We start from the raw sequence: 16527 nt of genomic DNA on the forward strand, positions 1-16527 counted from the left end.
CCATTTTAAATTGTAATCTTGAAGGTTTCAGCTGTGGGTTGGAATTAACTTTGTTTTGATGAAAAATGAAAAGATAAATACTTTACAGGAATACATTTTAAGTGTGGAACTGATTTCAAACTTCACAATTTCAATGTTTAAAGGACCTCAAGACTCAGAAAACAAGTCAATTTACTCTAGAAGTTTATCTTAATCTACGTATGTTTTTATAATTCCAATTGTGTCGCCTTTTTTCTTTACTAAAGAAATCAATGCTGTGAATTCTCAGAGTATTCCAGTATTTCATTGGACAAATTGCAGGAAATATGATGGTATAAATATAATATATTAATTATACATTCTGCAACAAACTACATTTCCTCTTCTGGAATAAATAAAGTATGCCTTAAATTCAAAGGAAAGAAAAATAAATACTTCAGGGTTGGTTAAGTATTTGAAATATCAAAAATATTGACTTATTCCTATTTATATATAAAATATGTGTCAGATTTCCCTGTACAAATACATTATCTGTGATTTTTTTGGATTTATATTTTTTAGGATCTTTTGTGCATTTTAATGCTACCAAAATGTATAATACTTAGCTAAAAATGTGTATCAGATTGCTTATGCCTTCTACAGAAAAATTGGGAATATATAAACAAAGTAATTTATAATTTTTATATTAGTGTAGGTTTTTTTCTGAATATTTTTTTAATGTTTTATTGTAACCAAAAGAGGTAGCATGAAAACAATCTATAAACGTTAAAAATGTTTCCCTATACAATTACAAATAATTATATATATTGTTTAAAAAATAATGTTTTTTTAGGATCTGTTATGAATTGTAATGCTACCAAAGATCATTGGATTAATCTGGTTTGAGATAGTCGCTCAGACAATTACATTGGAAGGAAATGGATAAGATACCGAGCATAAGAGCACGTTCAGGGTTTTGGAACAAGCTGTAACTCTTAGAGAAATGTGTTTAATAACACTGAAAGTATATTTATTTGACTCATAGTCAACACAGCAGTCCCGGCATTGTCGACGTGCGTGACGTGCACACACTATCTATGGTAAGCAAAGTAGTACTGAGCGTCTTCTGCCATTGGTTGATGTGTGTGTCTATAACCAAATAAACCAACCATATCGTTGGGTTGATGAACAAGAATACTTTTATCCGTGTGATTTGACCAATCACAAACCCTGTTTTTTTTGAGGTGGGGCGTGACTCTAAATAGCCCTCAGTTAGCTAATGCTAGAGCAACATCCATACAGGGTTTTTTTTACAAAACGAAACCAAATCGATTAAAAAAAACAAGGAGAGGACTATACGTTTGCTGCAGGAGGTAATATTTCTCGAACGGAATTCATTTTATGCAAACGCAATGACCGTATTCTCGTGTAATTGTGTTGTGTATGGCTGTCGTCGCAGTGTTTTTGTTTTTTCTAAATGCATATATGTAAGTAGCTGCCTAGCAAGGAGCTAACCAGCGTTAGCTCAACATACATGAAGTTAAACCCTAATAACCGGTGACGTGTGGTTAAATGCAACACATTTTACTCATTATAAAGCGCTTTGGCTCTGGTTGTTGTTCTTGTCTTCTTGGATACAATTATAAGAGCTTATGTTAGTTGTGTATAGCCATTTTAGCAGGAGCAGCCTGTAATTACTCCTTCTTTAAATCGAGCAGCGTCTTTTTACTCTCACCAAGTCAGATTCTTGAACCACCTATCAAGGGGGATACGTGCTGTTCAGAACAATTAGCATTACGGTTTTTAGTAAGGAGGGCAGTGTTCTGTAATATTGAGACAAGTTGTAGGCCAAGATAGATTTAAAGGGGCTGTGTAGGCCCCTTTTTGTTGTGGTTAGACAGCTGGGGGCCTGACATGACCCCACTGAAGAGATCAGTCCTGGTTCAAGGAGGTCATTGCTTTTTGAAACATTACTACATTTTGGATGAGTGACTTATCTGCTTATGACAAGCGGCTAATTCGGAAGAGATGGCTTTCACATTCACTGAGCAGGAAGTATTACTGTTTGAGTGGGATTTGTTTACAAATGTCTTGTATTAAATCCAGCTAAATATAACTTCCTCTCGCTTGAAACCGGACTGTGTCGTTTTTAAGAGCTGTGTGTCCTGCTTGTCAGTGTTTGCATGCTAGATGCAAATCAATAGTTAAATTGTCCCCATTTGGCTTGCTTTGTATGAGGAACTAACTCATGTAGGCTATATGTGGTCATGCATGATAAGTGCATATTTAGGGATGAAGTTATGTGTTTTAGTCAGAAACAATATTTGGCACTATCCAAGCCAAGTGTTGCAGAGCACAGGTAAAATGGGTTAATAGTTTCTGAAGGGCCAATCTTTAGGCCAAACATCCCCCCTCTCCTTTAAAAATATGTTTTAAATAAGTAATAAGGGACTTTTATTATTCCTGAAATTGATCACATTTCAAAGTACTAGGGTTCTAACAGTAAACAAGATTCACATTACATTATGAACCTTGGTTTGAATGTTTCCGATACAAAACATATATCACAAAATGCAGAATATATATATATATATATATATATATATATATATATATATATATACACATGTTTCAAAATGTATTCAAAATATACATAAACACAAAACAGTGACCTGTTTGTCATGAGTGTTATTGTTAGGGGACTCAAGTAGTGGCATATTGTTGATATTACAAATGACTAATTCTGCGTCACAAGACTCTGACCTGTTGATTCTAATGATGAATCCAACTGTTGCGTTGCCTCGTGTTGCCTGCTTTCTCCCTGTCAATACACTGCAAAGAGTACAGCCAATGGCAAACTAGCATGCAGGTTCTGCGCATGTGTGGAAAGATCATTACTTTTCATATCAGGGAGCAGCAGTACTCTGTATTTGTCAATCAAAAGGGCCTGAAGTTTGAGGGAAGCCAACCTAGGCTTGTTGTGTCGGAGCCTTTGAAATGCAAATGGAGGTACATTGTTTTCTACGACTGACTATTGACGCATACCTGCAGCTATAAACTCTTAGCAATAGTTATTTATTTGTCTAACACTGCAGTTGCAGGCTTCCTCAACTGAGAACCTGCCTTTCAATCTGTTTTTGTCTCAATATGCCAGTTTACACATTTGTATGATGCCTTGGTAAATTAAATGTCAGTCAAACACTGTTGGAATACAGTTAGACGTATATTGCTACCATCTGAGTTGGACTATAGCGTATAAACCACAACTGTTTGGGGCATATGCACATCCTGTTTCAACCACAAAAAACTGCTTTTCTCCAAGTTCTTTGATTCGTAGTAATACAATAACTGCTCTCCATTTGTCTTGTATCACATCTGTCACCTCTTTTTATGTGTAGTAATTTTATAGGAACATAAGAAACTTTTTTAGGAACCAAGGGGTTCTACCTCTATATTCAGTAGGGCTGCAACTATTAATTCTGTCTGTCAATTTTCTATTTCTATGAATTAATTAGTCTACAAAATCAGTCAGGAGTCGGTAAAATGCATGTCCCAAGTTCCCAAAACCCAAAATTACACAGGGAACAGGGAAATCAATATCTTCTTTGAGTGAATACAAATAACAGACTCATTGTTTCAACTTCATATTTAAGTTCCTGGTCTAACGTTTTTTTCTCCTAGAGAAGTCTGTTTCTAGATGTAGTTATTTGACTGACCTCACTCAGCTAGGAGCTATCGGGTTGGGTTTGTTGCACTAAAGGTTGTGGTTTGTCAAACAGAAACCTGAGGGACGCTTACATTTCTTTACAACTAACATTTACACAGTAAGGTTAAACTAGTTTCCAGCAATGTCAATATTACAGCAAGAGGAGTTACAAGGCTTCCTGATAGGTCTGAAAAAAGTCAGATAAAGGGGGAGATTCTGTGGGAGAGAGATATAAGGGAAACTGGCGGATGAAAGTATGGTGAGAAAAAACAACCTGTTGTATTAGCCGTTTGCTTTAATGGCAATCCAAAAACAAATAACTCTCAAACAAATGAATTGAAACATCCAAGCAAACATTACAGTTACACAGCAGTGCACCACAGAGTACTGCATTTGGTCTTTTTATTTATTATTTCTTGTCTTGGGCACACAAGGACAATGCTACATGAAATAAGAGCTAGCTACTGTATGTTTAATATATCAGGGCTGTAACCAAAATGATTAATAACACTAAAACATTACAATATGAGTTACAGGCAGCTTTGAGCGACAGATGCATTTGCGCTTTATAACAACATATCACTAGATTGTTTTGAGCACATCCAGCTATTAGCCTGGGTGTTGTGTTTTTTACCTCCAAATGTCTGACATTTTAGGAATGCAGTCGTGACCGTCACTCTCCTTCAGGCAATCTTCTGGTTTGTGCTAATGCTGAATAATAAATCGGTAGTAGCCCATATTAGGGCTGTGCGATTATGGCAAAAATCATAATCACGATTATTTGGTCAATAATTGATATCACGATTATTTTGATGATTATTCATTGACCATTTATTGAACTTTAAAACAAAATAATATTTTACCAATAAACAAGATCAATAAATGTGTTGGAGCGCACTTCCAAAACCATACTAAACATATATTAATATGATAAATACAAATAAATTAGACCAAAATAAATGAAATCAAATATGTTGCAGTGCACTGTCACAACCTACTGAAAACTCCTTAACATATAGCCAACATTTTGGTAAAACATATTCAACATATTCCACTCAGTTAAACGTTGAAGGCTGGCCAACCGTCATGGTCCAGAAGTAACAGGAAATAAATGTTGAACTACAATTTAAGACCAAATAAAAATGTTTAGGCCACCATGGCAAATGCTGGTAGGGCTGCTCATGTCATCTCTTAAAGATTTTTTGCAAGAAATACCAGCCTGTTTACATGGTCTGGTTTCAGAGATGAGCGCAGGCAGGTGACGATATTGCCACCTGTACTGAAGACCCTCTCTGAAGAGGAACTTGTGGCAGTGCTGCCACATATGACACAGGAAAAAAAGAAAAGACTCTGAAGAACCCTTTCTTTGCCATTATATAAAAATAGTGTTGCTACAAAAGTATAAATTAGGCTTACTAATAAGACAACTCAGATCTGAAGCTACGCAGGAATCTGCTGCAACAGTGCAATAAAAAAGACAACATTAATAGAATCAAACCCATTTTTTGTTGCATTTTATTAGAGTATAAAAATAAATGCCTTTAAAATAGGATGCAAGCAACATTAGTTTCTGAACTGATAGACTATAATCAATTTAAACAGAACAGATCTTAATGTTTGCATTCTTATACCATTTTGTACAATAATTATCATGAATAAATTCAAACAAACTAAAACTTACAGCAGATTAATAACGGTATCTAAATTGAGTTTTTATTATATCAAAAACCTGTTGAAATGCTGCTGTTATTTTTACTGTCCCACAAAAGCGCGTCGCAGCCTCCAGGAAAGCTTCTTTCATAACTTCGCCGTCTTCGAAAGACTTCATGTGTTTCGCAAGAACGTGACTGACACGATAAGATGCTATGGTAGCAGCCTTGCTCTTGTTGTTGGGCCTGGTGAAAATGGACTGCTGTGCATTTAGCTGTCCTTTCAGGCCCCTCCCCTTTTTGAGCGTAGGGCAGAATTAGGAGGGAATTCCGTCTCGTAGCGTTTGTGCACTGTTTTGAAATGCCGCTCCTAAATTACCCTTCTTCGATAAAGCCACGCTCGCATTGCAGATGAGACAGATGGACTTTGAATTGGAATAGATACAAAAATAATTATCCTCCCACTCGGAGTGAAAATTATATATTTTGGGCTTTTTTGCTTCTGCCATAATTGCGGTCTTGTGTGTGTGCGGACTGTCACTCCTGTTGACCATCCATGCTGTTGACACGGACAACGTCAGCGAACTAGTGCACTGCTCACCAGCCACGCCCGGACACATGGGGTGAGGCCGGTGTCAGTACCAGATATGTTCGGGCTACCAGATATGTTCGGGTGTATTTCCGTCGCATCCGTCATCCGTCATATTCGTCATATTTTACGGCAACTCAAGAGGGCCATCACGGTCAAATTCCGAACATTTAAACATAGCCGACACTTCATTCTTTACTTTGTCCGTTATTATATGTTAGAAGATTATGCTTTTTCTCCGTCATATTGTTTCCATAGCAACAACTTCAAACAGGCATAGCCTACACTTCATTCTTTACTTTGTCCGTTATTATATGTAGAAGATTTTAATTTTTTCTCCGTCATGTTGTTTCCATAGCAACAACTTCAAACAATAACAACTAACCGCTAGCCGCAAAGCTAGCATCACAGCCACTGCTCTGTTTTCGGAGACTTTGCACACGTTTTTCACAAACATTTTCACACGCTAGGAGTACTTCCAATAGCTTCGTCTTGATCTGTAGATGTGATTTGATGTCGTGTGTCTCCCAACTCCTCTCCAAAGTTCAGATACTATATACAAATACTAAAAGGTCAATAAAACATTAAACATAATGACAAAATAACAACCTGAAAGATATGTATTCTATCTACACATTTCGTAATTATCTAATCTAGTGGCCTTATAAAAGTGTTTGCTAAAGTAACGCAGAATATATATATTTTTTAATTGTAAATAATTAGAAACATTATTTATGTGCACAAGTACATGGGACCCCACCATAGCACCCCACACATGGGGTCCCGCTGTCCCGAGTTCCTCCGGCTGCAGTTCCGCAGACGGCCGGTGTGTGGCAGCAGAGCGCTGGGAGCAGAGGGAGGTGAGTATATGACGGATGACGGATGCGACGGAAATACACCTGAACATATCTGGTAGCCCGAACATATCTGGTACTGACACCGGCCAATCACAAAGCTTTGATGCGTTCAAGTGCATTATTCTGGCACGGGAACATTATCTTACAGGACATTAACGATAAAACAGAATATTGTTGTTCTATTTTTAGACACATCTCACGATCGACTGGGAATCTCCCCGCGACCCTTCTTTTTAACTAGTTGCTGCTCTTGTTCTGAGATCTTCGCTTGCGCTGAACACTCACAACACATGTCACTCCCACATGGCCGAGTGTGCTTTTAGGGAGGGGCGAAAGCGCACCCAGCAAAATAATCGTATTTTGTCAATTATGCTGTTTTCCTAATCGTCGCAAGCCATAATCGTAATCGCGATTAAAATACGATTAATTGCACAGCCCTAGCTGTCTACACTTTTAAAAGCACAGGGGGGGATGCTTGTCTGGCATACAATGCATTTCATGTGGCGATGGGTCGTCATGATATTGTTGTTATATAAATAAAACCCACGTGCAGCAGGAGTGCTTTACGATGATGCGCTGGGATGCTGTGCGACACTTTCCTATAAGCTATATAGATACTCACCCTTTCCAAAACCTTGCAATTTTAAAGTTAAACGACTGTGCAACTGTGGCTGCGAAGGATTGCGGTAATCTTTTAACCAGAAGGTTGTGGGTTTGATCCCAGCTTGTGAATGCAATACTTAACTCTGAGTTTCTCCCTCATGGCCAACGTGTGTGAATGTTAGCCCCCCTAGAGCAAGTGGTACTGCTCTGCATGAATGAGGTGTGAATGGGTGAATGACTCAAACTATGTAAAGCGCTCTGATATAAGTACAGTCCATTTAGCATTTTTCCATTTAAACCAGGTCAAGTTTTGTATTTTTTGCTAGGAAAATTACATGATTAAACAATTTCAAGCTTTGTCAAGATAAGCATTTTGTTTCTATACACACTAGTGAAACTTTGATTAGTATGGATGTCAACTGTGAAACAGAAACTTGGAACATACCAGCTTATTTAGACAGCTACTCTAGGACTTAATGCTCGTTTTGGCCAATGTGCCAATATCTTTAAAAATCATGCTTGCTCATATGGCTATTTTTATTATATGTACAGCACTTTGGCTCGACCAAAAATCGTTTATAAATGTGCTATATAAATAAAACTTGATTTGATTTGATGGTCATGTTATTTCAATTTCTGACCCCCTTCTGAAAACTAATGTGTCCTCCATTTTTGGCGGCTGCTCAGACTAATAGGTCCCTTTATTATACTGTTTTTCATCAATATATTATAGGTCTCAGATATATACAAAACATGTCTCTGAAGTGTTTGGCTCCAAATACCAAACAGATCATGCATTGCAGCATCCCATAAACCCCTCTGTTCCAGCCCTGTTTCAAAAGTGCTGCTTTCGATGAAAATAAGGTGTCATTCCCCACGCCCCTCTGAGAGATATTTGGTTAAAAAGAACACAATGGTGCTCTCGTACAGTGCTTCTCAAACTTTTTTCAGTAATGTACCCCCTTTGAAACATTTTCTCCCTGACCGATCCCGAACATTTTTGATCAAAAAAGCCTATATAAATAATTACAATATAGTGATGTTCCCTCAGTGTGTGATGTATTAACTCCTTCGTGGTATGCATTACAACAAACTAAGGATATTTTCACCTTGGTTGGTTATTGGCTAATGGTTACAGAAGCCAAGAAAACGTTATGACATCATACAGTGGCCGAAATCTGATCATCTTTTTTTCAGACAGGTTTTTAATATAAATGGATCAGGACAGAAAGTGAGCAACTCTTTTGGCATGAAAAAGTGGATTTTGCATAATAGTTTACCTTTTTAATATTCCCTGATTTCTAGGGATGCACGATAATTATCGGTCCGATATTAGGAATTATGACGTCATCCCGATAAACCCGATACCAGTATTAATAGCCCCGATACAATATATTTTTTGGGTAAAAAAAAAAAGAAAAAAATACTGCGGTGTGGGTGGATTGGGATGAGGGGCGCTTGTTTTTCACTCGGCTCCTCCCGTTTGGCCAGTACTGTGGTATTAGTGGTTTAGGAAGAGGGGAGTTCTTCACAAATCCAGCGCTCCCTAACTCATGCCTGGCTGTGATGTAAATGGTGTGCGGCCGTGAAGCCAGGACAGTAAACAAACATGTCGTCGGTGGTATGGGCGTTGGAGCTATGTGCAACTCAAGGCATATGCTCGAACCGGAGCTGCCTGGACGCTGCAATCATGTTGCGCACTATCCGTGCTGAGTGTGCTGACTTTTCGTACAATGTCCCACTGTCTGGCTTCCTGCATAAAGTCAAGTGCTCGGCGTAGTTGTGGCGAAATGTCGCTCCTCTGTTTTCATTTAAACAGCTCCTTATATCCGTTAGCGCAGCTAGCTAGCACCAGATGCTAACAACAACAATGCACGTAAGGTCTCTCTCTCTCGCTCGCTCGGGCCACACATACACACACCCTCCCGGTCCTCCCAATAGCCAGTCGGTGCCTGCCGGTGAGCGTGGAAGTGTGGTCTGCCACAAGCAGGCGGCAGGAGCGGGGCTGTCAGCATCAGCTTGTAGATGGTATTTTAAACTCGATGCTCTCTGAAACTACTATGTTAATCGCATTAAAATAATTAGTGGCGTAAAACATTTTTTTTATCGGTATCGGTCTTGAGAAGCAGGAAGTTATCGGTTTCAAAAAACCAATATCGTGCATCCTTACTGATTTCCCATGCTCTCCCTTACAGGTTTACCTGCAATCCTGAAAGACCCTATGGCTACCGAGATGTCCATGGACACGGTGCTGGCTCCTGACCCTGCCCCCTTGTCCGGCCCCCACCCTGCCCTTGGCACCAGTGAAGCCCAGGACCAGATTTCCAGCCAGGAGCCAGCAATACCAGAAATCCCAGACACAGCGCTGACCTCGGAACCCGATGCTGCCCCAGATCACATCCCGGCTCCGCCTATGATCCCAGACAAGGCCCCCGGCCCTGTGCCAGGCTCTGAGCTGCCCCCAGCCCCCCTGCTGCCGGACAGCGCTAAGAACCCAAGCTGTAAGATCATGACCTTCAGGCCCACCGTGGAGGAGTTCAAAGACTTTGCCAAATACATCGTCTACATGGAGAGTCAAGGGGCTCACCGGGCTGGACTGGCAAAGGTGAGGACACGTTCACTCTCACACTTACACTCACATATTGTTGTCCTTTCTACAGTTCTGTGATTGTAAGGTCTGATGGTAACATTACGTATTTAATCACATAATCATCTAGTGTCTATTCCTACTCAATTTTTCAGAGCCAAGCTTTTATTTTATATTTGTATTGATGTCTTTCGCAAGCTACAAAAGCACATAGTGGGGTCTTGAAAAACTTGGTTGATTAACAACTAACAAACTATTATGTTTTGTCTTTAATTTGTATGTTTTTTTATTTGAGAGAACTGAAATCAGCAAATATTTGGCCATTTATGTTGTCACAAATAAATATTCAGTGGAGTAATGAACAGATTGGTATTATCTGGTTATTGAAGTATCAATTGTTCAGTTCAGTTAAATGAAAAACATATTGAATGTCCTGCCAGATTGTACCAAATAAATTACAATAAGACTAGGATGGACTGTGGGTTAAGACCTAGCTGCTTGTGGCAACAGGTCATTGTAAAAACACTCAATTTGAATGTCATCCTACTGAATAGAATCATGAAAGCTAACAATCTGTTTCCTCCAACAGGTGATTCCCCCAGAGGGCTGGAAGCCGCGGAGGTGCTACGACACCATCGAGGCCATGGTGATTCCAGCTCCCATCATGCAGGTGGTGACCGGACAGTCGGGTCTGTTCACCCAGTACAACATCCAGAAGAAGTCTATGACCGTGGGCGAGTACCGCAAGCTGGCCAACAGCAAAAAGTAAGTCGGGTGCAGAGGCCTCATTTTTAAACGTGGTTACTGTTTTATATTTGTAGTAATAGCATAACTATGTGTTGAGAAGTGATTGAGACTAATGACAAAACTAACATCACTATCAACGATTGATCTATGATGGGCCTGAAACTCCTCTAGCAAGACCAAAAGTGTTTGTTTTCTGCTGAGTTTTGTCAACATTTGAGGATACATTTACTAAGGGGCAGCTGATTTTTTCCTCAAAGGTGATTCGTTTGGATTCCTGTAAAGGAAAACGAGCAGTGTTTAAATATAATCGATTTACATTTAGAAAACCACAAAAAAATACCAAATGTTACCAAGTACTTTTTATAGGCACTGTATCAACCCTTATATGCCCTCTAGTGGCTGTTATATGCTTAAATTAAGTTGAATAAAGATACAAGTTAAACCACATTTTTGTTGAGGATTGTATTACAGGGATGGGCATGTAAACTACTACTAATAAGAACAGATAATCATAATAATGATGATATGTTGCATATAAAAACAGGAACACTGTCATTATTTTTACATTTCTGCTGTATAGAAGTTAAAAACATATTGTAAGAAATGATATTTCTGCAGCAGGAACAGTGTCATTATCATAAATATGTATTGACCTTATGTGGGTCCTTTGCCCCCCCTTAAAGTAACAGTGATTAATAACTGACTGCTCATAAAGGTGGATGCCTGTCAACATTATTGCAGGTTTGGTTGAAGTTCTGTCTCCCTACTCGCTGCTCATGTCTCCTGTTTCCTTTTTCAGGTACTGCACACCCCGGCACAAAGATTTTGATGACCTGGAGAGGAAGTACTGGAAAAACCTGACATTTGTGTCGCCAATTTATGGTGCCGATGTCAGTGGCTCCATCTATGATGAGGTGAGGGTTGTGTGTGTTCCCAAGAAGTGTGTGAGTGCTGGGGTGGATTTGCCAACCCTGCTAGATACTTTGATCAGGAGTATTAGATATGTCTGGTACTCAGTGATTTTATGAAGAAAATAAAAACATTTATTAACAATAAAATAGGATTTATATCTTAAATACATTGAATAATTGTTAAATGTATCATTGTGTCCTTGTGGCAGACAGGTGCTTTTGCGATTGGGTTTTTAGGACTTGTATGTATTAAAACAATTTAAACACTAGATTACACACTAGTTATTCTGTAGCTACATTTTAGTGTGACTACAGCACCATCATGTGGCTGTGGTGTGTGTGTGTGTGTGTGTGTGTGTGTGTGTGTGTGTGTGTGTGTGTGTGGTGTGTGTGTGTGTGTGTGTGTGTGTGTGTGTGTGTGTGTGTGTGTGGTGTGTGTGTGTGTGTGTGTGTGTGTGTGTGTGTGTGTGTGTGTGTGTGTGTGTGTGTGTGTGTGTGTGTGTGTGTGTGTGTGTGTGGTGTGTGTGTGTGTGTGTGTGTGTGTGTGTGTGTGTGGTGTGTGTGTGTGTGTGTGTGTGTGTGTGTGTGTGGTGTGTGTGTGTGTGTGTGTGTGGTGTGTGTGTGTGTGTGTGTGTGTGTGTGTGTGTGTGTGTGTGTGTGTGTGTGTGTGTGTGTGTGTGATGTTGAGGCTTTCTATGGGCATAGATATGTCTCATAATTATTTGTGTGAACATAAAAACAATTTGTGTGTAAATATGTGATTTGTAAATGTAAAACACCATCCACAAATGCATTTAAAAGATTTGCAAACTCAAAAATACATTTGCAAGTTTTAAAACGGATCTGCAAATACGCTAAATATTTTCACAAATAAAAAAATAGATCTGTGAATATCTCTTCAACATTTACAACTTTCGATCAGGCATTTGTGAATCCATTTTGTATTTGTCGACCAAAAATGCGCTTGCAGATCTTAAATCTCTGCTTGTGGATCGTCTTTTTACACACACGGAATGTGCCGGTCTCGGCTAAAATCTACTCGTGTCACTCGGTTATTTTCGGAAACCAAGTGATGGCCTGCTGATGATGACATTTCCACATGATTTCAAAGTAAGAGCATGATGGTTTGTTTAATGCTCTGTTTTTTTAATGAACAGCGGAACGTTAGATGACTTCTTTATCACCACCACCATCATCATCATCATCATCATGTTATAGTGATACAGTTAGTTTGTGTTAGTTTATTGGTTCATTACAGCATATATCGAGCACATGCATTGATGTTGAAGTACAGGCTATACGCCACTTTCGGGTCCCGGGGGGAGCAGCTGGTAACGAAGCAGCCCAGATAAAACTCTTTCTTCATTGTTTTTTGTGTATTCAGTCAAGCGGGTCAAAGTTACAAAGCACTTCACATCTTATTAATCGGCCTAATTTGACCTTACTAGTGCAGTAATAAAGTAATCTGTAGAAAAGCACCGTATTTAGGTCAGGGTTATATGTATATAAGTGTGTGTGTGTGTGTGTGTGTGTGTGCTGTGTGTCTATGGATTTTTAAGTATTGTAACACACCTTTCTGGAGAAGCCATCAATGCCTCCAAAAATTACAATGTTGTAACTGTAAAAAGAAAAAACCAATTGAAACATATGCATATGTTTCAATTAATGCTGTCAAAATTATCGCGTTAACGGCGGTAATTAATTTTTTTGAATTAATTGCATTAAAATATTTAACGCATTTAACGCATGTGCAGAATGGCCCGCCCCATTCATCCCACCAGTGGCAGCGCCAGGGTATGGCTGGGGTAGGCTACACCCATACCAAGAAATGGCTTAGCCCCACCATGAAAAATGATGTTAAAGTAAGCAAAATAAAGTCCACCAACTCGCGCCGAGAATTGCATAGACAGCAGTTAGTAAGATTGATTTCAGTAGCCACTTGTCTGGAAATACCGAAGACCAGAAACGGTTTTGAAAACTTTTGTCACGTAGTGATCGTCTTCTCAATAGAACATCTTTGATAATGTCTTCTGGCCAATCAGAATCACGATAACGGCGTGGTGTTGTTGCAGGAAGTCCCGACGGAGAATACTTTTGCTGTAGTACAGGTAACACATAACTGGTACGCAGGTTATATGCGTAATCTGAAATGCGTACCGTCACTTGTGTCACAAAGCGCATTTGCGTACCGATGTACTTGTGAAGCTTTTCCAGAAGGCGGTTAGATCACCGGACCACAGAGTCGGTCTCCGCGTGCACAGACAGGGCTGCTGTTAACGTCAGTCTGTACAACGGAATTGTGCCAAAACTACGACAACCGGCTGCGGAGGGAGACTCCCCCCTTCACTGGAGAACTGCGCTAAAACACGAAGTACTCCACCAGCCCTCCCCGTCGACTTTCCTGAAGGCATATTTTGGACATAGTTCGAATGGTGATTAATCATGATTAATTCATTTTTAAGCTGTAATTAATCTGATTAAAAATGTTAATCGTTTGACAGCCCTAGTTTAAATAAATCCCAATATTACTTACAAAAACGTATCCTGACCATAGCAATGGCAAATAAACACAACATTGAATTTCTATAAATAATCACTTCGAATTTACCGAATACGTTTATGGTTGGTATATGTGCACCAGATATTTGGGACACGGCACAGAATATGTGCGTTTTACCACACAACCCAAACGATGCATGTTTTAAGTTACCCATGATGACAAGTTAGGACAAATTAGTTTACTCATTCCTTACAAAACAACAAATCCAAAGGTAAACCTGCAAAAAACTCTGTGAAGACTACTTATTGTGTAGTACAATGTGTAGTTCGAAGATATGTAATCCCATTTGTTGCAGTATACGTTTGCCAGAGGGAGGTTATTTGTTGATGCACGGTTGGGACCGTTGATGAACGGTTGGGACCTGTGGGACATCAATAATGGGTGCACCAGTCTAAAGTTCAAAGCATTTGTGCAGTTAGCGTATGTATTTGATCTGAAAGAGCATTTCAAGTAAGGTACTCGAGTTTAAGACAACGTGTGTCTTTTTTAAACGCATAACACTATACACATTGAAACCCCATTTAATTTAATATTTTTTTTAATGTATATAATATTTATTTCAGGGTACTTTTGTATTTCCATATTTATTAATTCCAGTTGTATTAGGTAGGTAAGCAGGCAGGCAGACAGACAGACAGACATATAGATAGACGGACAGATATAGACGGACAGATAGATAGATGGATATCATATATAGATACTTCATTCATCCCAAATTGTGAAATGTGTGGAAACAAGTATAAACACAATAACATTAAATACATATGAAAGCAAGAGACAGGAATATATGCATATACAGTAGAAAGGACACGATGAATATTATAACATTTAATGTAGCCTTACTATGAAGGCTAACCTAAATACGGTGCTTTTCTACAGATTACTTTATTACTGCACTGGTAAGGTAAAATTAGGCCGATTAATAAAATGTGAAGTGCTTTGTAACTTCGACCCGCTTGACTGAATACACAACAAACAATGAAGAAAGAGTTTTATCTGGGCTGCTTCGCTGCCAGCTGCTCCCCCCGGGACCCGAAAGTGGCGTATAGCCTGTACTTCAACATCAACGAAAGTGCTCGATATATGCTATATTGAACCAATAAACTAACACAAACTAACTTTATCACTATAACATGATGATGATGATGGTGATAAAGAATGCATCTAACGTTCCGCTGTTCATTATAATAAAAAAAAAACGGAGCATTAAACAAACCATCATGCTCTTACTTTGAAACCATGCGGAAATGTTATCATCAGCAGGCCATCACGTGTTTTCCGAAAATAACCGAGTGACACGAGTAGATTTTAGCCGAGACCGGCGGAAAATATGTCTCAAAATTCCGTGTGTGTAAAAAGACGATCCACAAGCAGAAATGTGAGATCCACGAGCAGAGATTTGAGATCCGTAAGCGCATTTTTGGTCGACAAATACAAAATGGATTCACAAATGCCTGATCGAAAGTTGTAAATGTTGAAGAGATATTCACAGATCTTTTTTTAATTTGTGAAAACATTTAGCGTATTTGCAGATCCGTTTTAAACTTGCAAATTTATTTGTGAGTTTGCAAATCTTTTAAATGCATTTGTGGATGGTGTTTTACATTCACAAATCACATATTTACACACAAATTATTTAAATAATTATGAGACATATCTATGCCCATACTAATCAAACAAATCTTTTCTTCTACCTTCAGGACATTCAAGAGTGGAACATCGGCCGTCTGAACACGCTGCTGGATATGGTGGAGCAGGAGTGTGGCATCGTCATCGAGGGGGTCAACACTCCCTACATGTACTTTGGGATGTGGAAGACCACATTTGCCTGGCACACTGAGGACATGGACCTCTACAGCATCAACTACCTGCACTTTGGACAGTCAAAGTCATGGTCAGTCATTTCTGTTATTAGTATCACTTAAACTATACAGACAAAAGAGGCTGAACTTTAGTTGTCAGAAGTAGAGCTATGCATTGATAGGAAGCTTCAGCACATCAAAAACACAAAGCCACTGTTGGGCTAAGCTCTGATATACTTTCTCTAATCACTTTCAATAACTGATTATGCTTGACCAATCCAACAGTGATCACCCATTGGTTCTTATTCTGTACATTTTGCATAAGAGACCCTGCAAAAAACATGATTTTATCTCACTTTATAAGGTTCTAAATTGAATGAATGCCTCTCGTACCATTGCAACCATCATCAGCTGTGGTCTGGGCTGGTCTCTTTTTTACTCAGTTTCTTTGAATAATAACAAAGCAGCTGAGGGAATCAGATTATAATATTTTTTTAACATCACTTTCACTTATATGATAAAAACACTATTAGCTATTAGTCATTTATCTTGCCTTAA

At 38.9% G+C, this 16527-nt stretch overlaps 1 protein-coding gene across 4 annotated transcripts in view; it reads left to right on the top strand.

The window, feature by feature from the left end:
- Nucleotides 1-1193: 1193 nt before the first annotated feature.
- The window catches only part of kdm4b (lysine (K)-specific demethylase 4B), a 66409-nt gene continuing 51075 nt past the window's right edge, over nucleotides 1194-16527 (top strand). For all 4 annotated transcript variants that reach the window (XM_034213100.1, XM_034213101.1, XM_034213103.1 and 1 more), the window contains exons 1-5: nucleotides 1194-1331; nucleotides 9558-9967; nucleotides 10539-10714; nucleotides 11496-11610; nucleotides 15868-16061. In XM_034213100.1, the coding sequence (XP_034068991.1) occupies nucleotides 9584-9967; nucleotides 10539-10714; nucleotides 11496-11610; nucleotides 15868-16061 (869 nt within the window). In that variant the 5' untranslated portion in view covers nucleotides 1194-1331; nucleotides 9558-9583. The remainder of the gene's footprint in view (nucleotides 1332-9557; nucleotides 9968-10538; nucleotides 10715-11495; nucleotides 11611-15867; nucleotides 16062-16527) is intronic.

This window comes from Gymnodraco acuticeps, unplaced genomic scaffold (assembly GCF_902827175.1).
Source record: "Gymnodraco acuticeps unplaced genomic scaffold, fGymAcu1.1, whole genome shotgun sequence".
NCBI classification, from domain to species: Eukaryota; Metazoa; Chordata; class Actinopteri; order Perciformes; family Bathydraconidae; genus Gymnodraco; species Gymnodraco acuticeps.